Source organism: Penicillium psychrofluorescens, assembly GCF_964197705.1.
Source record: "Penicillium psychrofluorescens genome assembly, chromosome: 1".
NCBI lineage: Eukaryota > Fungi > Ascomycota > Eurotiomycetes > Eurotiales > Aspergillaceae > Penicillium > Penicillium psychrofluorescens.
Genome location: NC_133439.1, coordinates 876,420 through 902,722, shown reverse-complemented (window position 1 = coordinate 902,722; position 26,303 = coordinate 876,420). Strand labels below are relative to the sequence as shown.

The 26,303-nt window shown below is 49.8% G+C and overlaps 11 protein-coding genes across 11 annotated transcripts; 5 read left to right on the top strand and 6 right to left on the bottom strand.

Moving 5' to 3' along the window:
• Positions 1-1,321: 1,321 nt before the first annotated feature.
• PFLUO_LOCUS316 (uncharacterized protein) lies at positions 1,322-3,261 on the top strand (the record flags this gene model as incomplete). Its single annotated transcript, XM_073780389.1, has 6 exons — positions 1,322-1,579; positions 1,641-1,969; positions 2,023-2,860; positions 2,914-3,032; positions 3,089-3,172; positions 3,237-3,261. The coding sequence occupies 6 exons, from the start codon at positions 1,322-1,324 to the stop codon at positions 3,259-3,261; spliced, it is 1,653 nt and encodes a 550-aa protein (XP_073634414.1).
• A 162-nt stretch (positions 3,262-3,423) lies between these two features.
• Positions 3,424-3,829, bottom strand: PFLUO_LOCUS315 (uncharacterized protein; the record flags this gene model as incomplete). The annotated part of the gene is made up of 2 exons (XM_073780378.1): positions 3,424-3,643; positions 3,735-3,829. 2 exons carry the CDS (start codon positions 3,827-3,829, stop codon positions 3,424-3,426), a joined length of 315 nt encoding a protein of 104 aa, XP_073634413.1.
• Positions 3,830-6,769: 2,940 nt separating this feature from the next.
• PFLUO_LOCUS314 (uncharacterized protein) lies at positions 6,770-8,916 on the bottom strand (the record flags this gene model as incomplete). The annotated part of the gene is made up of 4 exons (XM_073780367.1): positions 6,770-6,935; positions 7,066-7,666; positions 7,720-8,452; positions 8,515-8,916. 4 exons carry the CDS (start codon positions 8,914-8,916, stop codon positions 6,770-6,772), a joined length of 1,902 nt encoding a protein of 633 aa, XP_073634412.1.
• A 560-nt stretch (positions 8,917-9,476) lies between these two features.
• On the top strand, positions 9,477-10,330 carry PFLUO_LOCUS313 (uncharacterized protein; the record flags this gene model as incomplete). The annotated part of the gene is made up of 2 exons (XM_073780356.1): positions 9,477-9,528; positions 9,582-10,330. The coding sequence occupies 2 exons, from the start codon at positions 9,477-9,479 to the stop codon at positions 10,328-10,330; spliced, it is 801 nt and encodes a 266-aa protein (XP_073634411.1).
• A 236-nt stretch (positions 10,331-10,566) lies between these two features.
• Positions 10,567-11,345, bottom strand: PFLUO_LOCUS312 (uncharacterized protein; the record flags this gene model as incomplete). Its single annotated transcript, XM_073780345.1, has 2 exons — positions 10,567-10,817; positions 10,871-11,345. 2 exons carry the CDS (start codon positions 11,343-11,345, stop codon positions 10,567-10,569), a joined length of 726 nt encoding a protein of 241 aa, XP_073634410.1.
• Positions 11,346-11,830: 485 nt separating this feature from the next.
• Positions 11,831-12,820, bottom strand: PFLUO_LOCUS311 (uncharacterized protein; the record flags this gene model as incomplete). Its single annotated transcript, XM_073780334.1, has 1 exon — positions 11,831-12,820. The coding sequence occupies one exon, from the start codon at positions 12,818-12,820 to the stop codon at positions 11,831-11,833; it is 990 nt and encodes a 329-aa protein (XP_073634409.1).
• Positions 12,821-14,487: 1,667 nt separating this feature from the next.
• PFLUO_LOCUS310 (uncharacterized protein) lies at positions 14,488-15,498 on the bottom strand (the record flags this gene model as incomplete). The annotated part of the gene is made up of 1 exon (XM_073780322.1): positions 14,488-15,498. The coding sequence occupies one exon, from the start codon at positions 15,496-15,498 to the stop codon at positions 14,488-14,490; it is 1,011 nt and encodes a 336-aa protein (XP_073634408.1).
• Positions 15,499-19,520: 4,022 nt separating this feature from the next.
• On the top strand, positions 19,521-20,153 carry PFLUO_LOCUS309 (uncharacterized protein; the record flags this gene model as incomplete). Its single annotated transcript, XM_073780311.1, has 1 exon — positions 19,521-20,153. The coding sequence occupies one exon, from the start codon at positions 19,521-19,523 to the stop codon at positions 20,151-20,153; it is 633 nt and encodes a 210-aa protein (XP_073634407.1).
• Positions 20,154-21,564: 1,411 nt separating this feature from the next.
• On the top strand, positions 21,565-22,584 carry PFLUO_LOCUS308 (uncharacterized protein; the record flags this gene model as incomplete). The annotated part of the gene is made up of 1 exon (XM_073780300.1): positions 21,565-22,584. The coding sequence occupies one exon, from the start codon at positions 21,565-21,567 to the stop codon at positions 22,582-22,584; it is 1,020 nt and encodes a 339-aa protein (XP_073634406.1).
• Positions 22,585-23,451: 867 nt separating this feature from the next.
• PFLUO_LOCUS307 (Major Facilitator Super) lies at positions 23,452-25,139 on the top strand (the record flags this gene model as incomplete). Its single annotated transcript, XM_073780289.1, has 2 exons — positions 23,452-24,904; positions 24,973-25,139. 2 exons carry the CDS (start codon positions 23,452-23,454, stop codon positions 25,137-25,139), a joined length of 1,620 nt encoding a protein of 539 aa, XP_073634405.1.
• A 640-nt stretch (positions 25,140-25,779) lies between these two features.
• PFLUO_LOCUS306 (uncharacterized protein) lies at positions 25,780-26,211 on the bottom strand (the record flags this gene model as incomplete). The annotated part of the gene is made up of 1 exon (XM_073780278.1): positions 25,780-26,211. One exon carries the CDS (start codon positions 26,209-26,211, stop codon positions 25,780-25,782), a length of 432 nt encoding a protein of 143 aa, XP_073634404.1.
• Positions 26,212-26,303: the final 92 nt, after the last annotated feature.

The following is a 26,303-nucleotide window of genomic DNA, read 5'->3' as shown; positions in this document are numbered from 1 at the left end:
TGGCTTGCCTGCTAGACCCATTGCCCTGGGAGTGAGAACATGTCAATATATATACCCATCTCGGCCGAGTGTTCCGATGGCAACACGACCGCGGGGTTTCACCAGTTGCCCAGTTCAGAATGCCAAAGTGGCATCTTTTTCTCCGAAGTTAAATGGAATAACGTCACGTTGCGGGGTTGTTCTTATCGAGTGAAACCATCAATTGTTCCATTTTGACTTGACGCTATGGTTCGTTATGTGGACAGGAGATGGCGTGATGGCCGATGGCGACGTCCACTCATAGCCGGGTGCGACTCGCGGGTGAGGCCAATTTAGGCTTATCAACTGGCGTGCAACCCCCCGGTTGCTCAGGACCAAGGGCAGATCCAGGGGGCTATACGCTTTTTGGCCCGTTTCTGGTGTTGTCAGGACCGCTGGTAATGGCGTGATGGCCTTTTCCGCAACGCTTTTCCGGAATTCACCTGAACCCAAAAAAAAAGGATCTAGAGCATGTTCTTCGCCTTTGGCCAAATCATTACCATCATAGTATGGATGACATCTTATCAAGATCTCGATATGGAGCTCCGCTGTGGCTGTTCGTTAAAAATGAAGGCACTAGCCATGTTGTATGGGGAAAGGAGGGCCAATTTCAACTCCTGCCAGATGAAGTGGGGGAATCTTCTTAACTCCCCGACAAACAGCAGGCAAGCAAACGGCTTCAACTTTCTTCCAGGCTCGCCCGTAGTACGTGAAAAATGGGGAAGGAGTTTTATCCAGAACGCGGCCCTCTAACGTACGTCTCGACGAACCAGGACGACTTAGACTCGCCTATCCTAACGTCACTTTATCCTGTGTTGCGTGATTCAGCCCAACGCCCCTCTTTTGTGCAAAGACCGCGTCAGTTGCACATCTAATACGTGCAAGCACAGAACTCTGATGGACCAGTCTCGGCAACTGAGCTTTATTTGGATTCAGATCAGCACGAGGGGCGCAATTGACGTCCAGTCGGCATAATCTACTCTCTCCACTCAGTCAAGTGGAACCCCAGGACATGCATAGCACATGGCGGCGCGCTTGATGTCAATTAGGTCTTCCGGATTCAACACGCCGTGCATCATATCTCATGAATTGGCATCATGTTTCAGCAACATGGTATCATCCGCTGGGAAACGAGAGAGCACATCTACCAAGCGTAGGTGCCACAATATGGCGTGATGATAGAGGGCGGATTATTGGTTCTACTCATGCTCTGTCTTTATAGCTCTGGATTCCCATCCATCACTTCCCATAGCTAGATCACTCTGTACTACCCAGTCTCCAATCTAGCTCAAGACGAGACACAATGACGGTCGAGAAGGAAAGGAAAACGATCCCCGATAGCGAGGACACCAAGGCTGCGGCTGCTGTCTCAACTACATCGGATTCGTCGACCTCGTTGCCGGGTACGGTCCGCCGAGGGCAGTACAAGAACATTGATAGTACCTTTGACACTACGGAAGACCCACGTTATTACAAGCCCATTCCGGAATATGAAGGGATTCACAGATGGGATCCCGACTTTGAATGGACTGAGGAGGAAGAGAAGAAGATTGTCAGAAAGGTCTGTCCTAAATCCACCCGTCTTCGTTGCTTTGGCTCAATTAACGTGACTGAGAATGCAGATTGACCTCCGAGTTTGCACATTTGCCTGCGTGACCTTCTTCGCGCTCCAGCTGGATCGAGGAAATATCATCCAAGCTAATGCAGACAATATGCTGAGCGACCTCAACATGACCACAAACGACTATAACACTGGCCAGACCATATTTTTCCTGACCTTCCTGTTTGCCGAGCTTCCATCACAACTTATTTCCAAATGGGTCGGGCCGGATCGTTGGATTCCTGTGCAGATGGTTTGCTGGAGCCTTATCGCATCTTGCCAGGCATTTATCAAGAATAGATCAGGATTCTTTGCCTGCAGAGCTATGCTGGGCCTTCTAGAGGGTGGTTTGTGAGTACTAGCCTGAGACACGTGTGGTTGACCATGTTGCTGACCCGCTGCAGCATCCCTGATACGATCCTATTTCTTTCGTTCTGGTATAAATCCAAAGAGCTTCCGACTCGCCTAGGTTGGTTTTGGGTTTCTTATGAATTTACCGCAATCGTGGGTGCATTTCTGGCTTTCGGCTTTCTGCACATCCGAGGCCCTGACGGCGGCGGTGGCTGGCGGTATTTGTTTGCCTACGAAGGCCTTATCACCGGCGTTATTGGTATCATCGCCGCATTTTGGATGCCCGCCTCTCCCACGCAAACTGCCGGAAGGTTCCGTGGAAAAGGGTGGTTTAATGAGCATGAAGAAAAGATTATGGTCAACCGGGTGATCCGGGATGACCCCAGCAAGGGCGGCATGCACAATCGTGAGCCCGTCACTCCCAAAATGCTGTGGGACGCGCTATGTGACTATGACATGTGGATTATCTACTTGTTGGGATTGACATGGTTGGTCCCGAGTATCCCCGCAACGAGCTACATTACTTTGGAACTGAAGGCGCTTAACTTCTCGACCTTCCAAACGAGCCTGCTCACGATACCTGCCTATGTCATCTTCATCCTAAACTTGCTATTCTGGACATGGATCTCCGAGCGCTTCAACCAGCGCCTGCTTCTCGGTGCAATTTCTGAACTCTGGGTTCTGGCGGCTTTGATTGCCCTGGAGGTCATGCCCGACAACGCCAGCGGCTGGTCTCGCTGGGTGTGTATTTCACTCGTGATCGGCATGCCGTATATCCATGCCATCGTGGTGGCGATCACCTCACGGAACGCAGGCACGGTTCGGACGAGAACTGTTGCAACTGCGTTGTACAACATGACGGTCCAAGCCAGCAACATCATTGGCAACAACGTAAGTTCGCTTTAATAGGAAACAATCGAGGTCTTTTACTAACCAACCTACAGATTTACCGCACCAACGACAAGCCTTACTACCACGTTGGGAACAAAGTCCTCATTGGGCTTTCGATATGGAGCATGGCATTATTTATTGCTTCGAAGTTCTACTATGTCTGGCGAAACAAGTATGACTCTCCCATTGTTTTTTTCTTGATCTTAGTCCTGACTGACGTGTGTTTAGGCAAAATGCTGCCATCTGGGATAACATGTCAAGCGAGGAGAGAGAGCGATACGTGGCCGAAAACAAACATCTTGGGAACAAGAGGTAAGTTGCCGACTCTGTTCAGCTTATATTCCTATCAAGCTCCAACTAATATTTCCTCCCACAGAGTCGATTTCCGATTTTCGCACTAAAGGGATGACTGTATGGCGCGATTACAGGAGGCTATTTCTTTCGTGTTCAATAAGTATTTCTGTAAAAGAGCAGCAACGGATTTAGTTCTCTGAGGTAGAATCGATGATTGATAAAGCTCGCGAAACATATATCTACCAGACCGTACAGTAACCCTATGAAGCTTATTCGCCAATGACGTATTCGCAACCTTGGTCTCCAATCCAGACCTCATGTAGTTTCCCTGCGGGCACGTCAATCCGAGCTCCCACACCGAATGTTTCTTTCGTGACCTCCCCCCCACGAAGATTAGCATTGTCTTCAGGGTAAGTGATTGTGAAGGAGCCACGGCGGATAAGATGCGTCGTCAGACCACCGTGCGAATGTGGAGAGTAATGAGAGTTGCTTGGATACTGTCAGCGAACCAACATAGAGAAAGAGAGAACATAGTAGTGGGAAAATATATGAAAGTCTTCATGTCGTAGGGAGGACATACCTTCCATCTTCCCAGGTGAAGACATGTCGGAATCCCCAGCTGCGAACAAGACGTTCACTTTCAGCCGCTGTACCGATGGGGTAGGTGTCAGACATAATGGCGTTGAGTTAAGAAAGTACACAACCTCCAAACCCAAAAGTCGGAAGGAAACGTTTTCTGTTGATGTTCAGAGACGATGATGTCATGGGGACTTTTGTTGGGCCATCATGTGGATATAGGATCAAGACAAAAGTCCGGGAGTGGTAGACAGTAGTACAAATATCGGAACGTCAATTACTGGCAGCAAGAGATAAAATGAAACTTTGAGTAACAAGTTGCTTCCATTGCACCTGGCCCCGAGTCATTTCGCCATCCAATGTAAAACCCAATGTTCGAACGTTTCCAGATATATTCGCCGAATGCACCCTCAAAATCTCATTCCACGGGGAAACAGGAGATCTACAAACATTCAATCACCGAGAAGTTCAGAAAAATTGACATCGATGCAAATGCACATCTCGCGATTTGGACACCCAGATACACTGTGAGCCGACGTCTCAAGCGCAAGGCGTCCCGCACTCATGACAGCTCTTGCCTGGGATGACCCATACCTCCTTGCCCTTCTTCGCACAGTTTGGGCATCGGACGCCAGGCATCTACAGTCCCTCAGCGTAAGCATCCATCCACCAAAAAACAGGATGATTAAAGGAAGCATAGTGTCAAAGACGAACCTTGTCAGTGGAAAGGGAGCCTGGGCAAGCCGGCGCGCCACACTTGACGGAGTCAGACATTGTATATTCAAGAGGATGTGAGACAGTAAAGAGAATAAAGTTTTTGTGTGTGGTCTAAGCCAGGACGATCGTTCTCGACGGCCTCTATTTGAATTTCCAGCGAAATCTTAGCAACGCCGACTTTGAAATGAGCTATCGACTGGGCTGGAGGGGGTTTATATGGCCCCAAGAACAGATTCTCAAAAAGGGGGACTTGATCCCGCGATCGCAGAATTGAAATCCCAGCGGTATTAATTCCTTTTGAAAACTTTACTCCCGCTATCCACAGGTACAATTTACGTGCCCGCCCGTGTGTGTGTCTATCCACGGCAGACAGATCTCTCATCCAGCTGCATCGACACAGAGACTCGGAAGGTGCCGTAATTGGATAGTATGACAATGAACCATCTTCCTTAGCCCTCGATCGAGCCAGTAGGGACATGCGATCGCTCCCATCCTGGTGGATGACGGCTCGACTACTGCGTAGACAAGAAGAAGACCAGTCCTTCGGTTTCAAGCCGTCGGAAAGTTCAAACCAATCATGACCCCGGTTCTCGGTAGATACAGACCACTGTAGGTGAAAATGTATGCAGTGTTGTTCTTCGTTATTTGCTGATCATGGGTGCGGGTCTCGGACACGCGCGAGATTGTCTCTCTGGTTGACCAGAAACGGATTTGTTGATCAGTCGGTGGCGCCGGTAAATCGGTGCGAGTGCCCGGCCTGGCATAGACTGGTTGATCAGAAGACATCACAAGTTGATGTATCCGTTCTCCACGACCCCAGGGACGATCCACTGGTGGGTGGGCCTGGCGCCCGGGCGCCCTCCGTGTTGGTCTGGAGTACAGATTATGGAGGTGCTGATTCGTCCACCCACTTTGGCATGGCTCCGATCAATCGAGAATGTTCGCAGTGTCACGATCGCTGTCGATTATTGGCTGAATCGGCACGTTTTCGTTCCTTGCTGGCATGCTCCTAACCTGACAGGTCGAGATTGCTGCACTGCTGAAACCCCGCGCACTGGAATCCGCAGGGCACGGGGGGAAATTCCCCGATGTCGGAGCCCTCGACTACAGACCGGAGAATTAATCGCTGCGTGTCTCCTGAAATCCCAGGCCTCCGTGGATCAATTTGATGGATGCCGCCTTAGGTGTTGTTGATCGGCTATGCTGGGTGGGCCCATAGCAGCCCCGTTGCTCACGGCAGACGACATGTTCCCGATTTTGCATCTTGATTTCATCGTCGCTTGCGGGAGCTTCACCGACCTTTGGGAGGCCCACTCGCTTCCATCCAAATGCTAAAATGTCGAGCATGTGTCGATCGGCCCCAGAGAGTCCCACAACCCACTCTTGTATAGGTCCCGTGAGACTATTGAGCTTCGGTTGATGTAGTGACTGGCGCCGATTGCACGCATAGCCCGTGCAGAATCACACATACTTGATCCATTATTGTTTGCTCATGGTATGCAAGAACGGAGCATCGATGCTCAAGTGGATCGAGAATCGGTATTCTTTACCTGGAGGTAACATTGTACACCGACATTCGAAGATACGTTCCCACACAGTGCCGGATCGTTCTGATATCCTGAGGTCGCATCGCTGATTATTTGTCACCCGATCTAGTAGGTTGCTTCATTATTGATCCTTGGACGTCACTGTTTAGATGCCGCTAAATTCCCAAGAACCCTAGTTCGCAGACAGTTTCCTGTGAGTCGGGATAGCCGCATTGCCTCACGCCATCGGCAGGATGCAGATAGTAGACTGTTCTTTGTGGACTGCACCCCTGTATTGTCATTTTTTACCTACTCCTTACTTCCCGCCGGTGCTGCAGTTCTGCTTGTACTCGAACCTCTGCCTCCGCAATAATCTCGTCGTTGTTGTGCTACTCGCACCGTGCTTTAATTCTCCGAGCCTTGTAACAGCAAAGCTGCCAGAACAGGGCTAGCCCCATCTTTTGGACTAGTCTATGAGATCTGCAAACGCATCCAGTGATAAAGTCAAAAAAATGCTGGTTTCCGATAACAATCACTGACGGCACCACCGACATCCGGCGCCATTATTCACACGATCGCAAGCCGAACCCTTCGTGGCACATCATCACTGGTAGGAATCATATCAAGCGGTGTCCGGGGAAGCCCACAACGTCACAATAACCTTTCTCACGGTGGCTACACTGTACGACACGGGAGGCACCCTCTTCATAAAGGCGAAATAAGACGTCGTTTGAAATACCCACTTCCATTGCATTTGTCACGTCACTGAAGAACAATGTCACCTCGACTGCATAGACTAAGAGAAGCGCTTCGTGATGTTGACCAGCAGCACTCCACCGGTCTTCTCCCCGGTGCAGTCGCAAAGGTGAACCAACCGATAGCCTTCCTGCAGCCGATCGAGTCGGATGCAAGTCCAGCCAGCCAGTTCGTCACGACCTATCTCATCGTCCTTGATTTTGAACCTGATGAAGTGAAGGAAGTCAGTGATGAGACTTGGCAGAGATACACGACATCGAAAACAAAGACGCAATGATCGCTCTTTTTATCGGATGTATTGAAGAGCATAGTGGAAGGAAATAAAATAATACTGACCGAATAAAGCTCAATTCCTCCACAATGCCCGTCACTGTTGGGAAAACGAGCTTTTGAGCCCCGAAATCCGGATTAATACCTGACGCACTATTGGTGCATCGTTTGTAGCTGGTCTTCTCCGAGTCGGAACTGATATCGTCCTGGTCCGTGGCAACTTCACTGTCCGGCTCTTCGACATGCAATTGGCAGTTCAGATAGGGTCGGAATCCTTTCTCCCGGTGATCACCAGGTGGCAAGGCTAAGTCTTGGGCTGCGAAAACTTCGATGGCCAGGTCAAGTGTTTGCCTTTTAGCAACAGTAGAAGAAGGCTCGGTGCTTCGGTAGCCAGGGGGCTTCAGTTCCCAACCATGGGTTCCGCTGAACATACCATTGTTGAGCATCATGCCTTTATCCAGGTTCTGCCAGTTCAGAGCTATCAATTGGGCTCCCCGTCGCCAGTAAAATGGTGGGTCGGGGTTGGAAGAGGAAACGCGCAGTGCGAAGGGGTAGATACGCATCAGGTTGGAGCGATTATGGGCGAATAGAGCTTCACGATGGTTGACGTGTGCATCGCGGGCCGCCTTCTCGGACAGCGAAAAGATATGGAATGGGACTTTCGCCTCTATTCAGTCCGTTAGCATATCAAAGCGTTTACCTTGAGACCTTGCTGCGTACCTGGCTGATCGAAATTACTAAAATGATATGCCCTGGTATAGATGGCCATTTCACTCAGAGCCTCGAGGACTGTGGAAGGCTTCTGAGGCTGCAAATTGGCGGACTTCTCATCTGTTTGTTGCAAAGTCTGGGGAGATTTCTCTCCCACGGGCGCCTTTGCGATATTGGTCTGGGGAACCGTCTTCGTTTTGATTAAGATTTTCCTCTTGAGATCTCCCAAGGTAGGAGGCTTCTGCTGCTCTGATTCTGGCGGAAGTTCTACCAGCAACCCTTTCCAGGCCTCTTTCATAATGTCCACCATAATCCGCTGCTGTTCCAAACAAGCATGAACTTCAAAGCTGACTATGATAGGAAGGTCGTTGTCAACAAAGGCGCTGTCGCGGATCGCATAGCAAATCTCGCGAAAGGTAGTGCCTTTAGTCAGGGTATGTCCATGTAGCACTCGAGGCTCCCCTCGAATTGGAACTTGACTAGTCGATGAGTTTTCCCTTGCTAATTGCTGAGAATCTTTGTCGTTCTTTTGACGCGGGGCTTCTGACTTCGATTTGGTGGGCTCTCTCAGTGAGTTTCTCTTAGATTTGACTTTTTCCCTGATTGCAGCTTTGAGGCCTCCTTTTTCATCATCACTGGAGTCACTGTTGGAACTGTTCGTCTCCCCTGCATTTGACCCAGGGGTTTCAAGCTCTCCATCCCAGACATCAATCTCAACCGAGCGGCAACCCCGCAGAAGCACCTGGCAAAGAATTAGCAAAGCTCCAAATTCTTTTTCTTATATATATGACGAAGCAAACCCACAGTTGTGTATGCACTGGCCGCAGCATCACTGTATAGCTGATTACCGGTCAAGTACGTGTTATGACTCGAGGAGATAAAATAATCAGAGATAGGTGCAGTGAGATCCAGCTCCTTTGCGGGCCCCTGTGCATTTGAGTTGGCATCTTTCATATATGAACGGAAAGCATCTGCCGATGCCAGAGGGTCTGTAGTTGCTTTAATCTCGGCACCGGCACCCGGTGAGTCACGTTGAATGGTGGTGAGAAAGTAGTGCGCATTCGGGGCGGACCTGGAAACTACACTGTGGATTTTTTCCAGGTGCGAGTCCACTGAAGAGTGGAATGAGTCGACAGAGGGTCTGCCCTTGCCCTCATGGAGCGTAAGATGGCGAGCTCGGTTGACAAGTCCTTCTACTTTCTCCATTCTTCTTGTTGACTGGGGTGAGATGACAACTTAGGCACAAGCTGTCCCGTCCAGGAGGGGTGGTGGGGTTTATCGCCAATGCCCCACGTTTCACCGCAGTCTAATCAAAATAAAAGCAGATCAGGACAGGAACCAGATTCCCCCTAGAAGCGGAGACCTATGCTTGTCTCGCTATATACCTGGTTAGGACACATTCCCGCCTCATTTGAGGTTTGCTATCGCCTGTCCTCGATCAGGATACGGCCAACGAAATCTACCTTGTTTGACCTGACCCAAGTCTCGCATGGCTTTCTCCTGTGGGTAATAGGTATCCCATGCAGAGGAAATCGTAGTTATTGCTAGAGACCATTTACTTGTAGAAGCATTGGAGGAACATGATTCGAGCATCCAGCAACTAGATCCGTGGGAGCACAGCCTAGTCCTCGCATCTCTTCGAGCCCCACCTTGCTTATGAATCAGGTCTGGTAATTAACTAGCCATTTAACTCATTAACCGTTCGCCATGCCTGTCATTCTTCTTCTCTTGTCCGAGAATCCTCAAAGAAGCATCTAAACATCACCATGGCTGATTCTGAACCCGTTCACTTCTTCGATATCTTCTCCGATTTGCCAGGTGCCTCGTCTTCCTCCATGGACAAAACTCGTTGCTAAAAACTGTTCAATCAGGCGCATCCAAGTCATGGTCTCCAAATACCCTCAAGACCAGAATGGTCCTCAACTTCAAGGGCATTCCCTATACGCAGAGCTGGACCTCATATCCTGATATCGAACCGCTCATGAAGGGATTAGCTGTTTCGCCAAATGAGGTCGGCATGCCATACACGCTGCCTGCGATTATTCACAAGCCCTCCGTGCAATCCAATCCCAACGGGGCTATGATGGACTCGAGGCCCATCGCAGTTCATCTGGACAAGGCTTTCCCATCGCGGCCGCTCTTCCCATCGGGCGACGCTAGCTATGCGCTTTCGATTGCCGTTGAGAAGGCTATTGGCGGGTTGAGGCCAGTAATGATGCCGCTCATTTTTCCTCGAGTGCCGGAGCATTTGGATCCTAGAAGTGAGGAGTACTTTACTCGCACACGCTCTAAGCTCTTTGGAAAGCCTCTTGCCGAGATGCGACCCACGGACCAGGAGAGCATACAAGCTCTGTGGCAGATCCTTGAGACGGAATCCAAGTTCTTCATCACAATGTTGAAGGGCAGAGAAGGGAAAACTGGACCGTTCTTCGAGGGTGACAAGCCCGGCTACGCGGACATGGTCCTCATTTGCTGGATCGCCTTTTTCCATCGATTTGATCTGGACGCTTGGGAAGTTATCATGTCTCAGGGAGATGGGGAGCTAAAAGCGCTTTGGGACGCTTGTTTGCCGTGGATGGAGGGCCAAGGCGAGGAAAAGGACTGGCCGATCCCGCAGTAGTCTTAGAAACAAGGAAAGGCGAATATCATATCTCACTGTCATTGGATATATAGTAGCACAATTGAGGAATCAACTGACATAGTAATACATGGAGGATGCCCTAGAGGCCTAGTCTACCCGAAATTGAGAGCAGGGCGCGGGATGAGAGTGCTCAGAAAATGGCGCAGAACGAAAGAAACGCAAAATCCTGACATTTCTCCCACCAAGACAACCTTTGGGTGCGTGCAGGGGAAAACTTACAGCCCACGCAAAAAGTTGGACTCCTTAATGGCCTTCCGTCTGGCTTCTCTCGCGCTTTTCGTGATCTCCGAACGCTTCTGATTGCTCTCGGTGGCATCGGCGACAGTGTCCACAGGAGTGCCGTCACGGTTGTAGAAGGCGGGAGTGATATCGCCTGCATGGTGATGAGCGGGGATTTGAGGGGGCAGGGTTTTGGTGCGCGCTGCAAGCTTTTTCTCAAAGCGTTTGCGCTGCTTCTTATTCAAAGCTGCGAGAAAAGGAGTTAGCTTTGCCATGATATGAGTATTTCGGAGCGCATACTGCTCGGGTCAACGCCGCCCATTTCCTTGCTAGATTGCTTGCCCGAATCATCCAGAAGACCCCACAGCCAGTCGGGATATTCAGAGTCCTCCTTTGCAAAGACATCGGGCTTATTCTTGAAATAGTTGAGACCGTTCATCTTGGTCCCTGCCGGACAGCTGCTAGGTGGGCGTTGCACAGCAGGTTTTGTGGGCTTTTCGGGATGAGCGTCAGTGTGGACACCTTCAGGGGTGCTCAAGGGTTGGGAAACTCCAGGAGTAGCGGACGAGATGGCGGACGGAGTGGTGGCATCTCGGACTGAAGGTTGACGCCCCTCGGAGGGATGTGGGGGAGCGGCGACGGGAGGATTAGAATCACTGTATGATCGAAGTTGGACACGAGCGATTGGGAATTGGTGTGAAGAGACTGTCCAAGCCACGGAGGGTTGTTGGTGCAGCCGAAGGCGCAGACTCGTCCGGCAGCTTCTGCAGATCATGGTGTGCGATTGTTTGGAGAGGTTTATCAATTCACAATGCCCAAGTGTAGAAGCAAACCTATGCACTCGTCCAAGGTCCGCGCGTGGCTCAGATTCGCGCCAGGATGTTGATACGACTCGAAAAAAAACTGCGGCGCGGATCGCCAAGCCGGAGAGGTGGTCACGTGGCGGTCCGTTACGGCCTCAGGCTGCACATGTTTGTGTCCTCGTCACTGCAGTCCAAGGCGGTTACTTCAATTTGAGCAAAAAATTCAACTAAAAATCCCGCCACTAGTACTCTCGTCATCTCAAATTGAATTCGCCTATTGTTCAAGGGTGACTTCATGGGGTACAACGGATTAGAAGTCGATGGTTTCGGTAGGCGCGCGCAAATGTACCTCCTTTTTTTCTACCACTAGCAATATGAGAACCGTCTAGTTATCTATACATTCAACAAATCGGCTGCTGGACTACCTACATGCCATATGAGAGCTTTTAAATTTAAGTTAGGAACAGTACTCGACCCAGTTATCGAGGTTCATGTTCTTGATCACTGTGGAGAATCCTTTCTCATTCGCCGCATGGCAGGCCGCTGACCGTTGCTTTGGTGTCACGGCGTTGTTGTTATTGATTTTGTCGGACTTGGGATACTCAATGTGAAAGACAGGTTTGTTTGCTTGGATGAACGAGTCGAACATAGCGCATTCATTATATTGGGCACATTGTTCGTTCACGCACCACTGCATGTTATCGATAACAGAGTCGATGATATCGCCGCCATTCTTAAGGCCTATGGCCAAGCCACGGACATCTGCTTCTTTGGCGAGGAAGTTGACGTAGTTGATGGCGTCCGCTTTGGTCAGCCCGAGTCCGTTTGAGTTGTCGTATGCATCGATATTGTCCGGATCAACACCGTCACAGCCTTTCTTCTTTGCCAGGTCCAGTCGACTCTTCATGACTTTGCGTACGTTTTCCGAGTTGGTATTTAGCCACCACTCGCCGGACCAGTCAGGAAGCCTGTTCCCAAAATCAGAGGACTGGAAATCGCTAGCGTCCGGACGCCAGTTCTCATAGGTTCCCGCCGAGAAATAACAAATGACCTTCCGGCCCATTTTATGTAAATTGGATACGACCATGACACTGTTGTCGAACATGTCGATGTCGTAGACGGGTGCATCAACCGAAGTGTCGTTCAAGGGATTCAGTAGTTCGATCTGCCATTTGGTCCCAACCGCCGGCTGCCATTTGACTGTGGTGTTAAATCCGCCGTTTCCTCTGCCATTTCCTCTGCCATTTCCTCCGCCATTTCCTCCGCCATTTCCCCCACTATTGGTCGGCGCATTTCCGCTGCTTTTTCCCTGGTGATGGTTGAGCCCGATCCCAAGCCCGACTCCCAGACCCACACCAAGCGCTACTATGATGAGCACAACCAAGGACAAGACCAGTGCTTTCTTCTTAGATGACCAAGTCCACCATCCTGAATTTGCCGATTGCATCGCTACCAGATGGTTGAAAAGTGAAAAAGAAAATTTGAACCCAGTAGTCGTTGGCTGAACAGTACCAACGGGCACCGGGATGGAGAAACGCCAGATGAATTTGAACAACTCAACAGAGATCAAATGCTCACCCGACTCAGAATCGTGATCAAAGCAGAAGAAAACCAGCAGGGCGCTTGAAATATAGGCATCTTCTAACCGGTCGAACCATGTAGCAAGGAAAAGGGTCCAACAAGGGGCTGAGCCAGAATCTTGTGGGGCGAAATCTGTAGCGCTCCTTCAAGAGTGGGCGGTTGCACCAAGCTGCGCGGCGGTTGGAACCCCTCAAGATTATTCTTTTGTCAAATAGCCAGCGTGAAGATGGTCGCCAACATCAATTTATCTGGGCGGAAGCACGTTAACGCATGAAAAGTGGTAAAAAAGCAAAAACGAGTGAGAGTGCTAACGTTCGGGAGTCCAAAGGATAAAACTGTAGGAGCCTAGAACACGTTGGGCCAAGGCGCTGCCAAGGACATCTAGCCACAGACCAGCTCAGGCTTTGGCTTTTTCCAATAACAATCTCACATGGTCCTTATAATATTGTTGTCGTGGCATCTTAGTGTTTCCGGAGTGAGCCGAGAATCCTGAATCGTGATCCTTGGGCTTTACATCCAGATAAAGTAGAAAATAGTGTGGTGGAACCATGTTGATCTACCGATTATTGATCGTCTCTATATTGCAAGGCAATCAGCAATGAACCATGATATTAAAAGCTTAACCAGCGAATTGGTGGGTTCATTTTCATTAAAAGCGAAAATGGAAGTTCTTTAATCTCACCATAGAGCCACAATTTGATACTATCCAAGGAGACTTGTATTTTATTAGTTGCAAGTTCCCTTTGGCTGACAAACTAACCGACAGTGGAGGAGTGACGTGCAAACACCAATGGTGCGTGATGCTCCTGCAGTTGTTCAAGGTCTGCTATCTAACGGATTTAAAACATCTCCAATTATCAGGGTGAAGACCAAAAAATGTCAATATTATTGCACTAATGAGTTCGGGGTTACTTAGCCCCTTTGATAGCAGGGATAGGTCTTTGGGTCACAGATAATCGCATTGTCTTGTACATGCACGACAGATACTTCCCTCAATGCGGTACAGCAAATAGAACGGATGCCGAAAATGGCCGCTTTTTGAGACAGAAACGGCCGCCTCTCCAACCATTACTTCCAGCGGCGAGTCGCCAGTTAATATCTTACTGGCTATGTAAAATTAATTACTATTCTACCGCACTTTCAGTCATCCCCCTAACGTAACATGATGGTGCCCAACCTTAACAAGTTATTCTCCCCATTAGCACGGGTAGAAAATAAATTTTTTCTTCTATGAGAGGGTCACCCCAAACCGCGAAAGCGATATAGGTTGACTGACCACGGGTATATCGCTGCCTGTGTTTACATACATAGGAAATGCGAAATGATTGAATGGTGGCCTTGGAGTTCCGGCCAAACGAAAGGTCTGTCCGTTCTCTCCACCTCAATAACAAGGCAACAAAGAAGCGAAATAATCCATCTCAATCGGTATAAGCCGTAACTTACACCTTACCGATATATCAACGGCCTTTAGCATTCAGAGTCTGTAATATCACAGACTCCCCTTGAACCAGCCGTTGAACAAACTGGTAGCCATCATGGCTCCGATGCGGGGATCTGTTGGGTCATGCAGTGGATGCCACCGCCATTGAGTGCAATCTCATGGATGTAGACCTGGACTATCTCTCGCTCAGGGAAAAGGCTATGGAGCATTCTCTTGGCGTTTTCGTCGGTTTCAGGGCTTCCGAACCGTGGGCAAATGACTCCACCATTCACAAGATAATAGTTGACATAACTTACTACCATGTCTGCTTCGTTTGTGTCCGCCTCGGGCAAGTCAATTATCTGCAGAGTCTGACCCTTCGCATCAGTGGCCTGAGATAGGATGTTCTTGGTCACGTTATACACCGCTGCCCAAACCCCACTGCCTGGGGCGGGACGACTCAACGCGACCTTTCCTGGGGCGACGAAACGGGCCAAGGCGTCAATGTGATCATCGGTCACGTCGTGTTTCCTCAGTCCGGGGACCCAAATCACTTTAGACACCCCTAGAACCCGGTTGAGTTCCTCCTCGACAGCCTTTTGACTTTTGCCGGGGTTGCGGTTTGAATTCAGGATGGAGCTCTTTGTGGCCATCAAAGTTCCTTCACCGTCCGTTTCTAGAGCTCCGCCTTCGAGTACAATCGATGCCTCCACGCGAGGAATTCGATTATCACGGAGGAACTGGCGGGCAAGGTGTGCATTATCAGACGGATAACGTCCTCCCCAGCCATTGAAATTGAAATCGACACCATGGAGATCAGAACGCTGCTCCTCGCCAAACACGAACGTGGGCGCGGCGTCACGCATCCACGGCTCTAAGTCGTTTATGCCCATGACCTCGATTTCCACGCCATACTGGCCACATCTTTCGAATCTTCTGCGCGCATCGGTGGCCTGTTCTTGACTGACCAGCAGAGTCACTGGCTCGAAATCCGAGATAGCTTTGGCGATAGCCGTTAACTCGTTTTTCATGCGCACGAGGGTACCATTTCCTTGATAGTTTAGGTTTTGGTTCCCCGGCCAGGCCATGATCGTCCTCTCGTGGGGACCCCCTTCATCCGGCATGAAGAATTCGCTGCCTACAGCCAAGGCGGTTGCAAATCCGCAACAAAGTTGGAGAAGCAAGGATAGCATGACGGGTAAAGAGGGAAAACGGCCGGTTATATGGGCTGAAGCGATATTTCCGGAGTAGCTGTGCAGATTGAAGAAAGAGTGTAATTGATCTGGTGATAACACTGATAGGATGGTGTTGAATATGGTCGAGATACTAGGGCAATGCTCCCTTTTATGTTAGGATTATTTCATTTTTGTAAAAGACTTGACTTTTCGGTCTCATTTCTTTTTCAGCTGGGGTGAACCGGAATGTCACCTAGCTAAGAAAAGTTTCATCGGTGGATAGAGCGAGTAGGAACTATTATATATTATATATTTTATCTACTGGTTCCGCCAAGCCCCGAGACTCCACCGTACACCGAGAATATCCAAAGATGATCTTCGAAACCACGAGCAAACTCCTCGGTCCATCCGGCTAGTGTAGGAGAAACGTTTTAGGCAGCAGTTATTCCTCACAATCGTCTTTTTTTCCCCGGTTAACAGCGGAGACCAGTGGCGGAGCGTCGCGAGTTCTACGATTTGCCTTGTTCGGAGGCATTTAGATGTGGATCCCGGCTAAGGGCCCTGCCAGAACTTCAGAGGCGACTTCTCTATGACCTTTCATGTTCTCTGATTTCTTTTCAACATCTTTAGTTGATGGTATCTTGTCACATTCTTGAGATGGGCTTTCGTGTAGACTATAGAGTAGAAAAGTTTTTGACATCGCATTAAGCAGAACAGGGCCCCATTAACATAGTCGTCCGTAACGTCATTTCTACGAGCCCTAGTAAACCACTTCTATCTCTCAATCCGAAAAGTATTGTGGAAGTACCTAAGAGGCAGTGATAGTTCTATGTGTGGCATGACTTGTTGTATAACCCATAGAGCCGGTTCTAGTAAAACCTAAATGAGTAGCGGACATTAGTCCGCTACGCACGAAATTCTCTAACAGAAAGCTTAAATCGATGTATTATAATGACGTTCTCTGGATGAAGGTTACGTGTATTCAGGCCACCAAAAGACTAAGACTTCATGCCCCTAACGAGTAAAGATGGGTCAGTGGATTAATGGCGCGTTCAAAGAGGTTTATCCGCTATACCCGAATACCCGAATCCGAGTAAACCTGGACAAAGACAAAGTTCTATACCACGCTTAGCGGATTACACGGACTATATTTTGGAGGTGATGCCACTGCTCCTAAAGATTACAGAAGTTGTCAGATCGCCTAGGTCCACATGCTGAACTGAAGCCACGGTAGATCATGTGTGGACCGTGTAGGAGCTGTCTGAGCTTGACGGTCTTTTGAGATGCTAGTGGAAATGTCCATCCTTCGCAGTCTCTCTCAAAATATCGGTCTCCTTCTACCCCTCTGAAGTATGGAACAGTTTGGACATCTCCCGTATGTACGTCATGCATTTGTAAACCACTTGGTATCATATGATGCTTCCGTGATACCAGAACAGGTCTTAACTTCCGCAGGCAATGGCAACTTATATAAGATTGCGTCCCTACCAAGTATGAGCGGACGGTTGAGGGTGCTCTTGTGGGTTCCATGCAATAGAGGTATGTGTCTAGTCCACAGTAATAGAGTTTAGGGTAACTAACATATACTTGATATAGACCTATCGGATCTTTGGATATCTCACACGTGGTTGCACCCGGTATCCTAGTCACCATGTCTCTCGGAAGGATTAATGGATATACAGCTGAGGAGACCGCTATCCTCATCACGAGAGGAGGTGTCGAGAGAGAGGCCCTTCCAGTCTTTCGTTTAGCCTTGAAGGCCTTCCTCGGTGGCTGCTACATTTGCTTTGGAGGACATGTCGACCTTCTCATCTTGTCCGGCAGCCCTGGGCTTCGAGAAAACAATCCTTCTCTAGCGACCATGATTTCTGGGTTCACCTTCCCACTTGGATTTGTCCTCATTATCCTGACCAATATGGAACTTTTCACGTCAAGTCTGCTCTTCATGACATTTTCAGTCTGCGAACGGAAGACTTCGATACTAGGGTCACTCAGAGTCCTAGTAGTGGGGTACATATTCAACCTCGCTGCAGGACTCTTCATAGCAGGCTTCTTCTCTTGGTGGTCAGATACTTTAGAGACCGATGTCCAGGAAGCATACGCAGTAACGCAGGCGGAAAAGCGTGTCAATGTACAGTGGTCGGTAAACTTTCTCCGAGGCATTGGCTGCAACTGGTTCGTCGTCTTGGCTGCCTTCCTGGCAAGTGCCTGCAACGATCACGTCTCGAAGATCTACTCGATCTGGATTCCGATCTGGGCTTTTGTCATGATGGGCTATCAACATTGCATTGCCAACTACTATCTGGTTCCCATTGGTATGTTCTACGGTACTAACTTCGGAGTCGGCAAATTCATCTACCAGAGCATTATCACTGTCACGATCGGTAACATAATCGGGGGTGTTATTCCTACCCTATGCATCTGGTTTCTTTACGGAAAAAACTCACTACTTGGTCTTAACGAAGGCGAGAAACTGGCCAGGCAAAGGGAGGCACAGGCCAGTGAAGAAGATGTTGAAAATCCTAGCGTGGCATCTGGGAACAGTCAGATCGCACACCATGCGAGCCACATAGTCTAGTGTTCAAGATACTAGAAACGCGGCCTTCCGGTCCCCGCAATCTGAGCACCATAGCTCCTATCACCTCGCCAGGCATTATGGGGTCGCGGAATGGGGCCTACAAAACCCACCTAACACCTCTTTCGGTTTGGCCCTGCCCATTTCAATTGGGTAATCCTATTCACGATATGTGCGCGGCAGCCAAAGCGGTAGAGCCGGCTCATCGTCCAAAGCAACCCTCTACGTATTTGAACACCACCAGCTGCCAGCTAGAGAGCCGATCAAAGAGCACATTTAGTATTGATTATACTGAGGGCTCAGAACATGCAAACATTTTTCTTAATCGGTACGGAATTCTTGCTAGAGCCGGTTCTAGTAAAACCTAAATGAGTAGCGGACATTAGTCCGCCACGCACGAAATTCCTAACGGAAAGCTTAAACTGATGTATTATAATGACGCTCTCTTGATGAACGCTACGTGTATTCAGGCCACCAAGCCCTTAAGACATTAAGGCACTTTCGCATGGAGCAGGGCATCCCCCCACTCTCTTTTTTCAACCCTTTTAGTCTCGCGCTTACCACTCGCTTAAGTTATTCGTTCAGATACAGGAAAAATATGTATCCTAGTCGTCAGGTCAAACTCCGGTCTCGCACGGGCTGTGATAGATGCAGAGCCAGGCGCCAGAAGTGCGACGAGCTAAAGCCGCAATGCAGCCGATGTCGTGAAGCGGGCGCCGCCTGTGCGTACGAGAAACAAGAAACAAAGCCACACCACATAGCTCGGCAAGCAGCCGAGGTGCTGTCAGTGCCTCCAGTGAGCCATACCATCACCTTTGCCGATCACCTATTCCCGCTTCTTAACCCGTCTCACCGTCCCTTCCTCACCTATTACGTGCGAGAAGCATCTACCGCCATTTCGTGCAACGAGAGCATCCAGCACGACACCTGCACGGCCGTAATATCAGTCGGATCGACCTTTCCAAGCCTGCTATACGCTAGTCTACTCTTTTCGGCCATGCATAAGGCCTCTAGGATGCATGACGAGTCTGTGTGTACCAATAACCAGGAGGTACAGATACAGGTATTGGAGCTGCGCTCTGTAGCACTTTCGCTTTTGCAGTCCCAAGTTCGCCAGGAGGTTATTTCGAATAATGAATCCGTCATTGCTACGGCCTTAATGCTAGCGACGTGCGAGCTGCGGTACGACCCGGAGACTAGCGCCTGGCGCCAACATTTCGAGTGCGCGAGGCACCTACTCTCCCGGCGTCGAGTAGACGACAGACCCAGTGACGCAGCCCTCTGGCGCTTCATACGTAGGCGATTTACAGTCATGGAGTTTCTCGTTTCGCTACCTACGTCGTGGCCCCGGCGCCCTCGCCGTTACTTGTCTACGCATCCAGCTGCTTTGCCGTGCATGCAAAGCGTTGGAGTCATCGATAGCACCATGGCCTGCTGCAAGGATTTGTTGAAGGTGTTCACGTGGATTGGTGCACTTGAAGACATCAAATACTGGCCGTTGGATCTGCCCGAGTCCGAGGTTCAACGTCCAGCGGACCATTCTCAACGCATAGCCACGAAGCTAGTCTCTATTGTGCAGCAAATGATGGCACGCGATCGCAAGACTCCTCCAATCGTCTCTGATGACCTTCAAGACCTTCTAACAGATCGCCACCTGGAAGATTATCGAGTATGCAATACCATTGCGCAGCACGTCGCCTTGATGTGTCTTTCTCGGTACAACCTCGGCTCGGATCGCAAACACCCTAGTGTCGCCAACTCGGTCAGCAGCGTCATCAAACTTGCTGGCGCCACGTCCAAGCATGTCGGCTTGCACCCATCAATATGCCTAACTACGGCTCTATTCGTCGCAGGGTACTACGCAGAGCGAGAACGAAAAGAGGACATCAAAAAGCTGCTGGAAATTCAGTATCAAGTCACCAAGAGTCGAAACACACAGAAAACCCTGGATATACTACACAGAATCTGGTCTGCAGTCCCGTCGCCGCAGGATGCCGGGGGAAAACGGGGCTATTTCGCAGGTGAGTAAAAGGGTCTTCATATCTATATCATTCCGCTTGCACAAAAGGATAAAGAAGAAAGAAAAAATAAAAGGGAAGAAGAGTACGAAAGAGAGGAAAAGGAACAGAAAGATAATGGGAGGAAGAGAGAGAGATAGCTGACCCCGCTTATAGCTCCCTTCATCGACACCTTCGTACCCTACTGACTGGGCGTTATCTGCGGTTGCCACTAATATGGGCAGCAACTGCAAACTTCACAGCAAGGCTCGTTCGAGATTACGGAAAGAAGCGATATGATGCAAATTTAAGACTATGAATAGTATAGCTGGATAGGTTCCTGGTCGTATATCCGGGACGGTGTCAGAACGGATAAGGTGTAACAGACTGCGAAATGTGAAAAGCTTATAAAGTAGCCGTATTTTCCACTTGCAAGGCTGGCTGAGCGACAGGAATCACCCGTAATCAATCGTTCCTGATTTTGAATTAGAATAATGTGCTTTTTCGAAACTTCTGTAATAAAATTAAAAATACTCATGATTTTTTTGTGTCTCCATCCGCTGCGACTGGCGCGATCTTCCTGCTTGATCGCTGCGACATTGACAAGCAAGTGCGTAGCCTTGCCATCCTCATAGTCGGCTTCCTGTGGACGGTCTATGGACTACCAATCACGTAGACCCCTTACAAAAGATACTGTACGGCAGGCCTAGCCGGAGAAGCTCCCCGATACTTGCCCTCAAGTTAGCCGGGGTGGGCCGGGTCGGTGGTTATCACTGACTTGGCTAAAGCGAAAGTGGTTTTGCATGCATCTGTCCTGGAACGTAGGAGCGGTACACTTCCTGTCTCCTTCACGCGGCCAACTGAGCCGACACGTCATGATGGAAACAGCGTGATTCATCCCCCGGTAACGAGGCTCAATTCGTGCGAGATAAACTACAGACTGGCTGTAGTGTAGGCATATTCGGCTAAGCTTGTCAAAGTAGTCATCGCATTCGCAGTCATCAAAAAACATGGGCGATCAAAGGAGACGGAGAATCAACGACGCTGAAGAGGTTGGTGAGCCCTTTTTTTTTTCAGTAATCACAATTAGTGGCTTGGTATGCTCTAAGCCACCTGGTAACGGGTAGCCCCAGTCAGCACGAGGTCTAGCTGGCCCGTTCACTCGGAACACCATGCATAAACTCGGCCAATGACGCACCATTCCGACAAACAATCTCATATGAAGCTCATTAGCTGGACGATTTACCTTTAGGTTTCAACTCCGTATCGTGTATCCACCTTCTACTTGGGTAGCCGAACACAGTGAGAACGCAACCCGCGGCTTCCGTTCAATAGCTGCATAGCGGCCATATAAAGGACGAAATATGACCCGAAATACCCATGCATCGAGGTCCTTCATCTCAGATCTTTCAAAGAGTTTTTCATTTACTCAACACTGCAATCATGGCGCTCGGAAGCGACTTGTGTATGCCCAGAGAAGGCGCTCCGCATTCAAAAGTCCTGACAGCGTGGCCTGATCAAGTTTCACAAAAGAACTTGCGTGATCTCAATGGTGCCGAGCTCGACGTTGCAGCCATCGCCAATGCAATTGTCCATTTCGAGCCCGTGACGCTGCTCTGTCGCCCCAGGAACGTCGCCAAGGCCAAGGCTCTTGTGTCTCCCTTGGTCGACATCCACGAGATGGAAATCGACGAACTTTGGATCCGTGACACCGGCCCAATCTACGTTAAAAACAGCGAGGGAAAGCTCGTCGGGCTGGATGTCAATTTCAACTACTGGGGTTCGAAATACAAGGGCACGGTCGATTCGACTGTCGCTCGCGCAATCCTGGCCAAAGACGGAATCGAGAGGGTGCAGGCTCCCTTTGTCACAGAAGGGGGCGCGATCGAAGTCGATGGCGATGGCACCCTTTTGCTGACGGAGAGTTCTATCGTCAATGACAACCGAAACCCGGGCGTGACGAAGCAGGAACTAGAGCAGCAGCTCAAGGCAGCGCTCGGCATCCAAAAAGTCATATGGATAAGAGGTATTAAAGACCAAGACATTACCGACTGCCACATTGATGGCACGGCGCGATTCGTGTCGCCGGGAAAGGTCCTCCTGACGAGCCCGCCCGCGGACGCCGAAATGGTCTTTGTTCAGGCGTATGAAAATGCCAAGCAGGTATTGAGTGCGGAAACGGACGCCAGGGGACGTAAGATTGAGGTTTTGGAGCTTGGGGAGGCGGATCCGGCGCTGTTTGATGGAGACCCTTACGAGACGACGCTAACGTACCTCAACTATCTATTGGTGAATGGCGGTGTCGTTATACCAGAGTTTGGAGACGATGCCGCGGATGCTGCAGCCGTCAAAATGTTCCAGGGGCTGTTTCCTGATCGAATCGTCGTTCCGGTGCGCCTGAACACACTCCGACGACTTGGTGGTGGGATTCACTGCGCTACCCAGCAGCAACCCACTGCATGAAGGCTAGACTAAGACAAATGCACAAATATGACTAGTTTTCTACACGCCATTGCAAATTCCGGGCATAGAAGTTCGTGATGGATAATCATGTGAATGTATTCCGGCTTCATGATTAGTCGATATAAGGTGATGAGGAGCGACGCGCGACTCTAGCCGACTCGTCCCGCTTCCACGAGCCACAATCTAGGCCGGGGCCGGGTCTTCGGAGCGTCCTACGCAGCATCATTGCCAAATGCCAATCTTCCAATGGCGTTTCTTTCCGATGGATTCATTTACAACATGGGACAAGACCACGGATACCTGCCAAGCGGGTCTCAATTGTGGCTGTCGTAAACGAATGTGATTGGCGTTTGAAACCCTGCGCCTTCCTTCGGCGCGACGCAAATCGACACCAGCTACATCCCAAGCAAAACCGACCTCAATTTCCAGCCGTATCGGAATGCCCTGCCGTTGGTCAAGGTGACAAAGACGCGAGTCAGATCACTGGCCCTAGATAGAGACATGACTGGGCGTGGCGACAAGTCCCGTCAATGAGACAAAGATCTACCGCATTTGAGGCTTGTGTGGTCTTACATGGTCGAGTCACGTTCAAACCTGACACCTTTGCCAACCGTTCTAGATCTTACAGCGAATAAACCATCGTTCGCATTATGCCTAACCGAGCATGGCCCTGTTCAAGGGGCATACATGGCTAATCCATCGAGCCACGACAATGGAACGTCGTGAAGCCAAGCGACCTCTCGACATATATTAGGACGCAAGGCACGTCCAAGCACATGATGCTTCCCATAAAAGGCTCCCTATCTTTTGTTTTTACGACCAAACAAGACACCGTCCCTCCCAAAATTGCGTCACGATAGTCCTATGATGACTTCCTTGGGACATGAGCCGCCGGGCACAGTTCTTCTATTCCCTCGCTCACACAACGGCGCATATCAAGACATCGTCCTTCGCCCCAAGCCAACCGACTCGCCTAATGACCCCTTGACATGGTCCAAATGGAGAAAGGCTTGGCACACGTTTGTGTTGATCCTGGTTACTGGGCTGGGCGCAGGGCTGTCTACCTGCTCCGGCGCTGCGTCGTATGCGACAACCAACCAGCTTGGAATATCCCCAAATGCGTTCAATGTTGCCGTGGCTATTTTGTTCGTCGGTATTGGAGGCGGCACATACCTCATGTCGCCCATTCCAAGGCTCCTCGGCCGTCGACTGCCGTACATCATTTCACTGGTCTCCGGAATCGCCGGATCGATCATGTTTGCCAAAGTTCAGCGAACTGGTCTCTTGATCGCTTCTCAGCTGTTCATGGGCGTGGCCGAGTCGTGCTCAGAAGCCATGGTGCAGCATTCGTTGTCCGACATATTCTTCGAGCACCAACGCGGCTCCATCATGGGCCTGTACGTCCTTGCCATTTCGGGAGGCACGTTCCTAAGCCCTTTGATCTCCGGCTTCATTGCAGCCAACCCTTCTTTAGGCTGGCGGTGGACTGGGTGGCTCGGGCTAATCTGCACTACAGCGGCCCTAGTCCTTGTCATCTTCACCTTGGAGGAGACAACGTTTGATCGCGACCATTATCTTGCGCTTGTCGGGGAAATTAGTGGCGTGCAACTGGAATCAGACCCTTTGGATGAGAAGCAAGTGGAAATTAATTTAAATAATGTCGAGCAGCAGATGCAGCTGCCTCAAAGGGAGCAAGTTTGCACACCAAGGCAATCATACCGACAGCGGTTTTCAATCATCAAGACTGCTGCCACGTCTAGCAAGTACGGCTTATTCCGAGACTATTTGTTCATGCTCCGACATACACCGCGTTGCTTCATCTTTCCCGCTGTCCTTTTCTCCGGACTGCAATGGGGCGCCCAGATGTCCTTTCTCACGTTTTACCTGACGGTGGAAGACATAAACTACTACGGGCCGCCTTGGAATTACGGCGACGCTGGAGTCGCAGTAATGAATGTCCCATGCCTGATAGGTCTTTCGATTGGCATCATATATGGCGGCGTCTTCGGTGATTATTTTGTTGCCTGGAAAGCCAAGCGAAACGGCGGCGTCGTCGAAGCCGAATATCGCCTGTGGCTCATAATCCCTGCGTCCTTCATCGGCTCGGCCGGCCTGTTGCTTTTCGGGATCGGAACTGACCGTGGATGGCATTGGCCGCTCATTTATTTTGGCCTGGGCTGCATTGGGTTTACCTGGGGCTGTTCAGGAGACATCAGTCTAGCCTACATGCAGCAGGCATATCCGGAGGCGATTCTCGAATGCATGGTGGGGGTGGCAGTCATTAATAACATATTTGGCTGTGCTTTCACCTTTGGAGCAGGTTCGTTCCTTCGTATCCCCATGCATCGTTCTACTACTGTAGTATATGCTTGCTGAGAGACCTTCTAGGACCGTGGCTTGACGGGCAAAAAATGACGAATGTCTTTGTGGTATTAGCAGTGCTCAACTTCCTTGTTTCCATGGCTGCTGGTCCCATGATCTATTGGGGCAAGAGACTACGCATTCTCACAGCCGGTCGTTATCATAAGTTCGTAGAGGGCCTTAAATACTCTTAGACGTCGCAGTGAATTTAAAGCTTCTACGCTACGGTTGACCTAGGTCCTTGCGGCAGTGACGTGGGAGGGAATTTCGAAGAAGGGAAAATGATTGAGATGTGGAATAGTAGAGTCATCAAGACACTACGGCCATGCACTTTGGGACATAGGGTAGTTACACGATATGGTTTGATGGTCACAGCGACATTTGCATAGTCCATATCTCATTTTCATTCCAATTGGATACTGTGTCGTTTCTTTCTGTCATCCTTCCCCCTGCCTCTTCTCTAACGTTTTCCTGCCGCTAAATCGGAACACATTCGATCACACAATTGCACCTTGAGGAGTAAGTATAGATGTTTCTAATCTCCAGGCCTACCTTTTCCATCAAAGTATGCCATTGCCCCGTTGTGCGCTCTTGTGAGGCTAGCGTTGTCATCATGGTAATGTCAAGCTGGGTACTATGCCAATGGACTCCGGAATCAGGGAGAACCATATCATCAATGAGAATGACAGAGTCAGATCCAAGGGCAGGAATCGTATTCTTGAGAATAGCTGCCGCTTGTTCGTCTGGATAGTCGTGCATGATCATCCGAAAGTAATAGATCCGGGCTCCTATTATATGATTCGTCGGATTAGCCAATATTCAAGACACCACACCCTATGTGAAGATACCTTGAACGACCTGAGGTTGAAAGAAATCGAATTTCATAAACTCCACGCCTGGACGCTGTATGAAATCACTGGCTTCGACATGCAAATCTTGTACGATGGCTGGGTTATGAACCTCAGGCAGTTGCTTTTTCAACGCGACGGCTTGATGACCTAGTCCGCCCCCAACATCAACAAATAGAACCTGTTGTGGTTCTAAATCACGAACGCGTTCATCCATGGGGTAGGCGTCAAACCACGGTCGCATTCCTTGCTGTTCTGCCTCCATGTATCGGTGCATATGGCCCACTCTGTCTGGCTGAGTCAGTGCCCAGACAAATGCCGGTACATCGATGTTGAATGCCTTCTGCAGAGGAGTATTGACTGGACTCTTGATATCCTGGTACTTGTTCTCCGCAAGAAAATCCGGCAATGCGAACATAGCAGGCCCAACTGTATCCACACTGTAGATTGCGCCTTGTCAGAAGGGGCGAGATTCTTATCCAATGAAAGTGAAGAAAGCATACTTATGAT